Source organism: Aplysia californica, unplaced genomic scaffold (genome assembly GCF_000002075.1).
Source record: "Aplysia californica isolate F4 #8 unplaced genomic scaffold, AplCal3.0 scaffold00574, whole genome shotgun sequence".
In the NCBI taxonomy this organism is placed as follows: Eukaryota; Metazoa; Mollusca; class Gastropoda; order Aplysiida; family Aplysiidae; genus Aplysia; species Aplysia californica.
The window spans coordinates 18236-30792 of record NW_004797844.1 but is presented as its reverse complement, the minus strand read 5'-3'; the positions used below and the strand labels follow the sequence as shown (position 1 = coordinate 30792).

The following is a 12557-nucleotide window of genomic DNA, read 5'->3' as shown; positions in this document are numbered from 1 at the left end:
TCTCTCTCTCTCTCTCTCTCTCTCTCTCTCTCTCTCTCTCTTTCTAAAATTTCCCATTATAGAATAGTTGGTCAGACACCACGCACCCACAATGGCACAAATCAAACTGGGTCTGCAACAAAGCATTCATGAGACAACTTACCTGACAGGCTGCCAACTCTTACCACTGAGAAAATACATGTTTTCAAGACCGTAACTGGTAACTGGGTACGCTAACAATTTGCTTAGCAACGCAGGTATTTACTCCAGATTTTTTTCCACGACTTCTGTCGAAGCGTTATTGTTATTACGTTAAGACGGTGTTACAAAAATAAACAGAAATGATATAATATAAACACGTACCCTGGTCAGCTTGGCGTTGAAGCATCGGCTCAACAATTCGAAAGACAGCACCTCCGAAACCTCTGAGCTCCCTCCTGCGTTGGGCACAGTGAGGATTCGGTTACCTCCTGGTGTCAGCTGCATAGCCTTCATTGTCCTAACTGGCAAGAAGTTGGTGACCACAATCCCCGCTGCGTTTGTGTTATGAACGAGAGTCGTCAGTTTATACCACTGGCGCATTTGTAAAGCAAAGTTCTCTCCCACATATAGCGTGCAAAGATCTCGGGGAGATGAAGAAAAAGTTCTTGTCAGCGTGGATTTGCTGACAACGGTATCCCCACTCTTGATTGAGAGGCTTTTTACAAGGGGCGCTTGAACTAGTTGAGTCACCGGAACTACTATTATCGGATTTCCCCGAAACTCGGGGCGCTCGTTGTCGTCGGCCTGTGGATCGCGTTCGCGTTCGATTTGTCATCTTCATTTGTCTAAAACTTGAAGTTTAAGGTACCTTTTGCTCAAAGAAGAATTGAAAAACTTCTCCTCAAAGAAGGATAATCACATATAGATTTGTTCGAGTCGGCTGTTTTGAGATGTTTCAAAGTGATGCAACAATCGAGAGAGACCCGTTGTTTTATACTGGAAAATAATCTCAAAATAGAATGCACGTAAACTATCTATTTTTAGAAGGCTGATTCATTTACGAAAATACCCCCTCTAAATTTGTTTCATGATGTTTTCATCATGTAAATGTAAGGTACCATAGGTACCATCTGTGTGAAGTTACTTATTACAACAAATATCTCTATATTTACTAAAAGGAAACGTCTTTGGGTAGGGGAGAAGGCTATTTCATTTGGAAGAGGCTAGCCGTACTTAATGATGGCTAGACTAGCAGTCTAGCCGTACTTATTCTTAATATGATGGCTAGACTGACCATTTACAAAAAATAGGCCTACTGAATTGTAAATATACATTTTTAGTGTGCAGTACCTAAAGCATTTGTATTTGAGACGAAACCAAGTGCCTTAATGACAGTGTATGTATTTTAAACCTCCTGTTTTCTAATGTTAATAGGGCCTAAGATAAGTACGGCTAGACTTCTTGTCTAGCCGTACTTAAGTACGGGTAGACAGTCAGGCTAGCCGTACTTAAGGACGGCTAGACTGTCAGGCTAGCCGTACTTAATATTGATGGCTGAATTGTAAATGAAATTTTTAGTTTGCAATGCCAAAAGTATTTGTATTTCAGACAAAACCAAAAGGTGCCTTACTGACTTGCATGTATTTGAACCTGAATAATTACTAGATCTAGATAGGGTTAGGGTCAGGGTTAGGGTCAGGGTTAGGGTTAGGGTTAGGGTTGAAGAGTTAGGGTCAGGGTTAGGGTTAGGGTTAGGGACCAAAGCGAAACATACCTTAGGCTTTGAAAAGCGCACATCGGAATTAAACGCGGAAATCTTGACAATCGCCGAAATTTTTAGTTTGCAATGCCAAAAGTATTTGTATTTCAGACAAAACCAAAAGGTGCCTTACTGACTTGCATGTATTTGAACCTGAATAATTACTAGATCTAGATCTAATGAGACATGTGTACTTAACAGGTTTTAGTCGATTGGGCCAAACCTAGATCTAAGTACGGCTAGACTGGCAGTCTAGCCGTACTTAAGTACGGCTAGACTCTCAGTCTAGCCGTACTTAAGTACGGCTAGCCACTTCGATTTCATTTCTATATCCTATCACTCTCTGAACGTTGTGGAAAAGCGTGCGGGAGAGAGAGAGAGAGAGAGAGAGAGAGAGAGAGAGAGAGAGAGAGAGAGAGAGAGAGAGAGAGAGAGAGAGAGAAGAGGACAGGGAAAATTTACATGTTTCTAAAGCAGGGACCTCTGCAAGTAAAATTGTTTAATAGAAACATATAGATCTAGAACGATAACAGTTAATGAGTTCCTTTTGACCCTGACTGTGGTTTCTCTGCCTTAGTTGCAGAGTCAGAACAAGGGGCTGGATATTAAAAGACCACTTTTTCCCGATGAAAGAGTGCTAAATTTGCTGTAGTTATTAGAACATTATGTTTCATTTTTATAACAATATTCCACGAGTTGGTGTAACATGACAACTGGCAGTCGTGGCAATAGTGGCCATTTTGAAAATTTAAGCAAAAAATAGTGGGACTTCTACTTTTTATATTCATTTCAAAAGTACTTGTATTGTGATTAGCTCAAGTTTTCTATTTGCATTTTTTCAAGTTCCTCATTTTGCAAATAAATTGCAACTTTTAACATCAGAACACAGCTTTTCTTCGAGGGGTGCTTCAACTTCAAAAGTTGCAGATGTCAGCTCCTTGTTTTGATATCAATTTGCTTTTTATCAGTTTCAGAAAAATCACCTGAGCAAATAGGTGGCTGGTGGATGCTCTGGTGTGGTTCGCACCTTCTTCCCAATTAGATAACTATCCTCCTTATCTCTCTTCATTCTTTGCTTTGTATGTTTCTCTCTTGTAACTTCTCTAATCTTCAGCACTTATAATTGTAGTATCTAATTGTTTTGCAAGAGCCATGAAACTTGCTTTAACTTACTTTACTCACTCTCTCCCCATACCGCCAGATACACAAGACGGAGAGCAGTCGACACCATGCTTGTCTGTCCCTGGTCACATTCTCCAATCTCGGCTAATCCAGGCCATGGGTGATTTGCCTCATCCCTAATTGTGCCTCTATAGCCATAGCTCTCAGTTGGTCTACCTCTTCTTCTTTTTCCATTATATAATAGAGCAATCTTGCCTTCGGCATTCTCAGACCATGTCCTAAATATTTCCATCTTCTCCTTTTTATGGTTGTGTTGATGTCTTCAATTCCAGCTCTTTCAAACACTTCATTGTTTGTAATAAATTTATTCCATTTTATTTGTAAAATTCTTTGTAAAAACATTTTGCTTGGAAGCTTTCTAATTTCCGTTGAATTGCTTTGTCTGTTTTCCATATCTTTGAACCATACATCAGTACAGCCAAACATTGCCAGTTTATATTTTAAATTTTGTGTTCAAGCTTTACGGCACTTGCAACACATTAAAGTCATATAAGTGCCGAAGAATAGATGTGTTACAAGAGAGTACCATACACAAAGAAGAAGAAAAGATAAGAACGATAGATGTTCGATAGGAACGAAGGAGCAAACAACACCAGACCACCCACCACCTTTGTCCGACACCTATCACTTCACAATACATCTGAACAACAAAGCTAAGGCTTGAGAAAGGCAAAGTCAGGTTCTGCATAGAAAATGTCACAACAGATCAACGCCAGGCCCAGGCTATATCCGTGTGTCAACGTAAATCAGCTAGCCCCTTTTCAAATCAATTTTACATCATGGGGTGGACGTAAACAGAGGAGTTGAAACGGGGAATCAGGCTTACTCAGCTCACCTCTCTAGCCTCAATAACACAAAGTCTACTTCGACTATCAAGGCACCCCGGAAATAGCGGGTCACAAGAGAGTGACAAACACGCAAAAAGAAGTAGAGGAGAATGACGATAGTAAGGATGAGGAAAGAAGAAGCAGCAGTTACATCAGAAAAGCAAAGGCAGGCAACAAGAGGAGGCAAGACACTCAGAATACTCACACAGCATCTTTCTGTCTCCACATACACAGGGTAAGTACTTAAAGAAAGCAGTCAACTGATGTGTAAAACAAAATTTTTATTCCGTTCACGTCTATTGATCACATCAGAAACAATTATTCATTATAATCATAATCAACACATTCAGTCACAGGCATTCTGGGAACCAAACCAAACAAAGATGTGCTCTGAAGATATTAATGCAGGTGGAAAAACAACACGAATAACCAAGCCTTGAATGTAAACATTGAAGAAAACACAAACAAATATCATATACACTTTGACTGCCAAAATGCTGGAGTAAAATGTAAAACTCATTCTCAGCCCTATCGTGTCAGGTTACTATTTCCTCAAGTTTTGAACAGTTTCTAAATAAAAAGAATCAGAGAACTCTTTACAGCATGTACCAATTCTCTGACCTGTCATTTGGGGCCACTATCTCAAGTTTAGTACAGTTTCTAAATAACAAGAATAGAATACTTTTTACCGCATGTACCAATTCTCTGACCTGAATGTGCATAAGAATGACGCCTGTCCTCTACTTGGCTGTATAAGTAGTGTCCTTAAAATGTACGACCAGCAGGTCGGGGTAATACCGATAAAAAACCACTTCATGTCATTCGTTCATGTGACAACAGCAGTAACACTCTGTGCCCACTTCAGGCAGGAGAGCAATTTTTAAAAATGAAGGAAAAAAGATGAAAACGATGACGATGATGATAATGACAACGATGACTTCTTGAACCAAGTATCACAAGTCTCATGAGAATTTGCATTTGGAGAAATCCATCTCCGGATGTTGATTCATGAATCTGGGGAGATCAGAAGAAAACAGAACTGAGAACAATATCGGTTGAGGAATGGGGGGGAGGGGGGGAGAGTAATTATGGAAGGAAGACTGAAATCACATGGAACAAACAACAGACTACATGCTGAAAAACATTAATCTTTTCTACCGCGCTGCAAAATTACGTGAGCGGCACCTCTCACAACCTCTGGCATTGAGCGATGCAGCATGAGTGCAGTCACTTGAGCAATGCTTAGCTTCAGCCCACGCTTATGGATGGTTTTACTGTGAATTGATAACGCCACATCAAAGTTAATTGTCAGTCCACTTTGTTCGATTTGGTGTATCAAAGACAAACATTCTTTCTTTGATCATTCTTTTTTTGTTTTTGCATGAGAACATGACATACAGAGGCAAATCAGCTTTTTTGTACAATGTTTCAAGTTGACAAATCAGCTTTTTCGTTCAAAGTCTGAAGTTGACAAATCTAACTTTTCTGTAGTCTTGTTGCATGACGGTACCCATGGCAAAAAACCTTTTACTACTGCACAAATGAGATTTTAGGTCACCATTTCGCTAATTGTTCTGGTGATGAAATTGATTTTGCCACAGTTGATATTGACATAGATAATGCTACAGTTTATTATATTGACATAGATAATGCTACAGTTTATTATATTGACATAGATAATGCTACAGTTTATTATATTGACATAGATAATGCTACAGTTTATTATATTGACATAGATATAATTATTACAAAGATTCAGTTTATTATTTGAAGATGTACAATATCCCTTTGATTGAAATTTGGATGCAGCTGTCAGTGAGTTTAGAGTGAAGACTTAGATTCACTCTAGATCTGCTCTATATCAAGGTCAACCAGTTAAGTTCAAGCAGTGGTAATGATGACAGGCCTACTGGTAGTTGCGTACATATATTCAGACTCATGGTAGGCATAAATGACGATATACAAACCCACACACTGCTGTAAAATATACTTCTGTCTTCATGTGATAATTTCATTGTAGTTTTATTTAATTTCCTGGCTGTAATAAGAGCTGATACTGTTTTATATGTGCAAAAAGAACATTATGGGTTAGTTTTAACAGAGGTTTTACGGCGCTCGCAACTGCATAAGGTCATATGAGTGCCAGAAGATTAGAGGTGTTACAAGAGAGTAACAAACATAAAAAAGAAAAAGGGGAGATAAGGACGATAGATGTTCGATACAAGAAAAGAAGAAGCAAACCACACCAGAGCACCCGCCAACCACCCACACATTACGGGTTAGTGTTTGTGGACCACATCAAACCCTGCAGGTAATCTTACCAGGGTTTGACCTCATTTCAGAGGTCAGGTCGGCCAACGAATAAATGATCCTTGGACAACAAAACTTACTTTTTGAGAACATCTTGTTTCTTCTGCTCATCAGAGGTCGGCAAGCCCATTTCCTTCTGTCTTTGATCGAACATCATTTTCTCCACCATCGACCTCGTCTCTCCATCAAGATCAGACAGCTGAGGGCCAAAGAAATCAAACACAACATGTGAGCATGCCCCGGATAGCGACAACTGTAACAACACGCATCAGACAACATGGAAACGTGAACCTGATAGCAATAGCGATAATTGTTACAATACACATCTGACAAAATGTGAACGTGCCCAGCGGAGTTAAGTTTTATTTTAGTGAGAGTTTCACGGCAATTGCAACACAATAAGGTCACATAAGTGCCAAAGATTAAAAGTGTGACGAGAGAGTAAAAAACATAAAAAAGGAGGAGAGATAAAGGCGATAGATGTTTGATAGGAAAGAAGGAGCAAACCACACCAGAGCACCTGCCAACCACCCGCGTGCCCTGAGCAGCTACAACTGTTACAGTACACATCTGACAACATATCAACGTGCCCCGGGTAGGAACAACTGTTACAATACACATCAGACAACATATGAACATGTCCCGGGTAGCAACAACTATTACAGCACACATCAGACAACATATGAACGTGTCCCGGGCAGGAACAACTGTTACAATACACATCTGACAACATATGAACGTGTCCCGGGTAGGAACAACTGTTACAATACACATGGAACAAAAGGGGCAAAAGCTGAAGGGGAAAGTACAGTCAAACCTGCTCCAGCAACCACCTGTCAAGACGACGAAAGACCGCTTCTCCTTCGCGTTTTTATCTCAGTAACGATATTTAGACGACCACCTATCCAACGTGCCAACAACCGCTGTATTTTTTCAACCAACAGCCCAAAACATCTAGACCAGGACGACCATGCAAATCTCTCATCACCAGAAGAAAAACCCAAACCCCTGACCTGCCCATGACAATCACTTTTCTCCTTGATAATTGGTGGTCATCTAAGACAGGTTCGATAATATACTTATGAAAAACTTTTCCCCACTTCTGGTGAGAGGCTAAAATTTCCCGGTGGGCATAGTCTCAGACTAATTAATTGAACACCAAATTTTGAGTTATAGCCCTCCCAGGTTCAGGACAGTGTTTGGATATTTTCTTCAACTTGGATGTCAGGTCATGCACTACCTAGCTGCAACCCATGGAACCCTAAACAAACAGAAAAGTAGGCATTGCATGCAAAGAGGTGACATACAAGCTACACATGTTGCAATATTTCATCATATCATATTTTCATCAACTCTTGATAGCTTTGTGAAATTGCACCTCCGAGTAAAAGTAAATTTAAGGACAAAAATCACATGCTGTTGACCATCAGGGAAATAAAACCATCGTTGTTTACCATGATTATAACAAAACCAGTTGCTGATCATCCCTACAACTACATTAATGGCTCACAGTCCCAGCTACCAAAGCCAACCATTCGTCAGGCCAGCAATTTTGCATGCGAGCAACGTCAACTTGGGTCTTCTTACCTTGGAATTCTCTGGGGTGACTTTCTTGGTGTTGATCTCAGGATCTGTGGTGACCACACGACTCCACCACTCCATCTGGTTCACCTGGGGAAAACGCAGAGAGAGAGAAGAAGTTGTCATTGTTGTTATCCATCGATGACAGACAAAATGAGAGCTACTGTGCCTGGTGCATTTACAGAACAGTACATTCCAGCACAATGGTTTTGTTTAAAAGGAAAAAACAATAAAATCAAATAACAAGAAACAAGTAAGTAGCTTATATATAGGCATATATAAGTTAAAAGTACAAGTCCATACATACTGAATTACATTCAAAGGAGCACTAAAAGTATATCTTGAGTGCTAAATTTTATGAGAGCACCCCCCCCCCCCAACCCACACACAATTGTTTCTGCAATTGCAATCCACTGCGATAAAACTATTGTTTCTAAAGGTATCCCTTAAAACAGGATTCCCCATGTGCAGCAGCAATGGACGAATTGTGAGCGCGGGGAATCCCTGTATGTGCAAGGAGCATAATGTGTTAACACCTGTTATTACACTGTTACTCCATTCAAAGGTCATGAAATCCTACATTATTTTGTACATCTTTTCACACAAGTAAACAGTGATTTAAATAAAGCAATAAATGTCAACAGTGATCCCATATTACTGCCACTAGGGGCCCAAGGAGTACTCTACAGTACCACCACAGTAAGGGTCATAACACCATCACATGATTTCCTCTTGTCAGCCAGACATAAGACATGGAAACTAATCTTACAGCCCCCCCTCCCCATCATCTACATACCTTTTCAATGTTGATCAGCACGACTTTCTTGTCCTGTATGCACCAGGTAGACTCCTCCACTTTGACGTCGTTGTACATGGTGCCCTCCAACAATGGCGGCTGTCCCTTCAGGGCCACCGAGATTTTCTGCACAATACATACACATACATATTATATATACTGTAATATGCCAATAATAACCCTGTTTATCACACTTTTAGCATATAGATGTCTTAAATTTACACTGTTGAGGGTGGTGACGGCCAAGACACCAATGACACTGGTTAGATCTAGACCCAGATTGCTGTGCTTGACGGGAAGTTGCATCAGATGCTCTTGGGTAGTGTGGCGTTGTTTAGCTAGATTTAGAACCTAGTCTGCTGTTACTTTGTAACGAATTCACAGAGGCTGTGGGGTCTAGTGCTCTGGCAGTTTCATCTGTCTGTTGAATCGACGTTGCGAGCTGGATGGCCTTGTCTAGAGTTATGCCAAAAATACCAAATAGCCGGGCATCAGACGGTAGTGGGAACAACACTCAGATGTTGGCATGGCACTAAACTAGACAATCATGCCCGAGGCTAGTGAGAGCATGTACATACACTTGATACTCTTCGGGGCTGCAAAAACACCCACAGGATGGTCTCAAACCCACATGGAACTTCTTCTAACTCATAACTTAATAAAGATAATTTCAATAGCTTACACAATGACACACTTCCTCCATATGAGCTCAGTCAATGAAGCAACAATCCTTTCCAACTTGTCCCTCTGATACTTTAGCCTGTACCATGATGTTCATCTAAAATTTTTTAAAGCTTTTTTTGAGTTAAAGAGCAAGAATATCTTCAGCCAAAAGCCCACCCAGAATAATAAAAAGAAAATCTTACCGTGATACATAAGATAGAACCACAAGGAAAATTCACAGACAGTATGTGGTTTTAAGCTTCACAAAACAGTTGGGAAAATACAAAAATCCACACAACTCTCTAAACACTCACCTTCTTCTCAATGTTGACCACCAGATCTTTTCCTTTCAGGGGAAAACTCACGTTGAATGGGACACGGATCTGTTTAGAGGTATAGATGAAAATGAAAGTTGCGCACAGAAAATTTGACTATCATGATGTTGCATTTTTGTCATTGACTTAATGAATCTCTCAATAACTATGAACCATCTATACATGTGCAATACTTGGAAAGCATTTTTATCTCACTCATGAAAAGATTCCCTTAAAAAAAAAAAAAAAAGAAAAAAAGAAAGAGACACAGTAAGAAACCGACACAAATGACCAGACTATCAGTAACCCTGTACAATCAAATACGAGACGATGACATCTTTAACGTACCAAGGTTGGCGTACATCATCACAAAAAGAAGTAAAACATTAGAACACATATTGCCAAATATAAATATGAAAGAGCAAACAGCAGACACCAAATTTAGTTTTAGTAGAGGTTTTACGGCGCTCGCACAGCATAACGCCATATGAGCGCCAGAAGATTAGAGGTGTTACAAGAGAGTAACAAACATAAAAGAGAAGAAGGGGAGATGAGGACGATAGATGTTTGACAGGAAAGAAGAAGCAAACCACACCAGAGCACCCGCCTACCACCTGTATATACCACATGACCAACCATTACACATGCTATTTATTAATTATTATTATTATTATTATTACACATCACACAGTCTAACATCGTACAGGAAACCCTGAAACATTCTGGTCCAACTGTCTCTTACCTCCACTTCCTGCAGGGTTTGTGTCCAGCTGTAGTTTGGCAAGTCTGCACCATTACCAGAATTGGGTTTTATCTTTCCCTTGTCTTTCTCATCTTCTTCCTCATCGTCACTAGCGGCCTGGGGGGAGAAAAAAATTGTCTATGAAGACAAAAACAGTAGCAAACTCAATTTGAAGCAGTCCAATCATATTATTACCCAGCCACAGGAGAACATATTAGAACATACATTCAACCGCGCCAATATCTGTTTGTAAAAGTAAAACCTCTTATCATTGGTTCCCACATTTGTAAAACCTCTAACCATTGGTTCCAAAAACTTTGAGTTGTAGTCCAGTTGCAGGTTGTGGCCACTGAGCATAATCACTGCCACATTTTTAAATATTTTTTTTTAGTAAAGGGTTTTACGGCGCTCGCAACTGCATAAGGCCATATGAGCACCAAGGGGTGGGTGTCAACAGAGAAGTCTTTACAGGGAATCAGACTTACTCTGCTCACCTCTCTAGCTTCAACAGCAAAAGGTCTGCTTCAACTGTCAAGGCACCCCGGAAATAGCAGGTCACAAGAGAGTGACAAACATACAAAAGAAGTAGAGGAAACGATTATAGTAATGATTAGGAAAGAAAAAGCAGCAGTTCCCTGTTGTAGTTCACGCTTGAACGAGAAATGTCCCCCCTTTGAGAATGGCCTAAAGACACTACAGTCAGTGGCACTGCCCCGGGGGGGGGGAAGTCACATTTTGTGAGGAAGAGAGCAGCAATATCATTGAAAAGAAGTGGAAGGAGCAGGCAACATCAGGAGCACACACCAACCACATGCACTACTGCTGTGACCAATTTAATGGGTGCACAGACTTTCTTTAAAAAATCCCCCCCAAAAATAAAATAATCAGGAATGATAGAAAACAATATATAATTTAAATAAATGGCCCCTAATTTTTAAAAATACAATGTGTTTCACCGAATACCAACCCTCCCTCCCATCACAAACACAATGGCGTAGAATATTTTCCAATCAAGTCTCTCAGTCTCTCTGAAACAACATCTATACACACTGAGCAAAACACAAACAAAACCATTCCCTACAGAAGCCTACAGGCTATCTAGATATCCTCACCTTGCCATCTTCTGGGGTTTCTTCCTCCTTGTCAACAGTTTCTCCATTTTGCTTCTGAAGAAAAAGAAAAGGCAATAAAATTTTAAAAAGTACTATGGGAAAATATATCGCAGCCACGAAAAGACAATCATCAGAGGATAGCACCTGTCTCAGTAAAATTTCTTTTACGGCACTAGCAACACAATTATGTTGTGTGAATGTAAGTGCCAAAGATTTGAGGTGCGTAACAAGACAGTAACAAACACAAAAAAAGGAGGAAGAAAGATAAGGACAGTAGATGTCCAACAGAAAAGAAGGAGCAGACCACACCATAGTGCCCACCATCGCTGATTGCTTCAAACTATGACCCATGTTTTTAAAATGTTCTCATTGGCCTAGGCAAAGCAACAAGCATTTCTGAACACCTTGTCTAACGAATGTTTACCTTACGCCTGGCTTTGGTGCAACTAATGTTCTGTCCCCGTCGTTTTATGCAAGAAAAATTCAGAAATGATGGAAACTGAGCCCAAAAATGTGAAATTATGCAATCCTGCTAATTTTAACAAAGAACAATAAAGGAAAATAATCAGAAATTATGTGAATAATGATCAAATTTTGCTAAATTAAGCGGGGTGCATAAAACCAGCGGGACAGAATGTTTTTCTAGGGGCATAGTGACACTGTGCAACTATGGTACTATGGGCTCTGTGTAGAGAAGAGTCAGTTGCATGTGACCCTGTGAGAAAATGTAGACAGTCGGGTCTGATTGTTTATCTTAATTTTTATTGCTGGAGGGTGGGGATGGGGAAAGTCGAACAGCAAATATATTTGCAAAAATCCGAATCAGGGGAGTTACGATTGCACTTTCGTAAAATTGAACAAAAGTAGAAATGATTCGGTCAAATTTATTACGATTGCAGCCATGCTATATGCACCCTTCAATGCTCTTCATCTTCCAGAAAAAATTACACAATCAGGCACATCATTCATCATGCACTTTGCCTACTTCCTGAAAAAAATTAGAGTGAAAAAATGAACAATAATGATGAAATGGTATCAGTTCATCACCAGTATCAACACTATTAGGTTATCTAAGATGTGGGACCTTTAAGTTTCCTGCCCATCTCCAGAAGGACCGAACCAAATGTGAAATTCGTGTAAAGTGCCTTTTCCCAAGGACACAATGTCAGACCGAGCTGAGGCCAACCCTCCCCCCCCCCCTCCTCCAAACCAGTAATCTCAAGATTACGGGTCAGGGGTAGCCTAACTATTTGGCTACAAACGCTACTGAAACGAGAAAAGAATGAGACAAAACCAGCAAACAGAATGAG

General features: G+C 40.1%; 2 protein-coding genes across 2 annotated transcripts; both read right to left on the bottom strand.

Moving 5' to 3' along the window:
• Nucleotides 1-342: 342 nt before the first annotated feature.
• On the bottom strand, nt 343-1199 carry LOC101857744 (AAC-rich mRNA clone AAC4 protein; the record flags this gene model as incomplete). The annotated part of the gene is given in 1 exon segment (XM_013087331.2): nt 343-1199. A coding segment is annotated over 1 exon segment (219 nt), but the record flags the coding sequence as incomplete, so codon positions are not given.
• Nucleotides 1200-3990: 2791 nt separating this feature from the next.
• LOC101857515 (nuclear migration protein nudC) lies at nt 3991-11301 on the bottom strand (the record flags this gene model as incomplete). Its single annotated transcript, XM_005107083.2, is given in 7 exon segments — nt 3991-4743; nt 6120-6238; nt 7627-7710; nt 8417-8542; nt 9394-9462; nt 10136-10252; nt 11248-11301. Coding segments are annotated over 7 exon segments (621 nt in total), but the record flags the coding sequence as incomplete, so codon positions are not given.
• Between the last annotated feature and the right edge of the window lie 1256 nt (nt 11302-12557).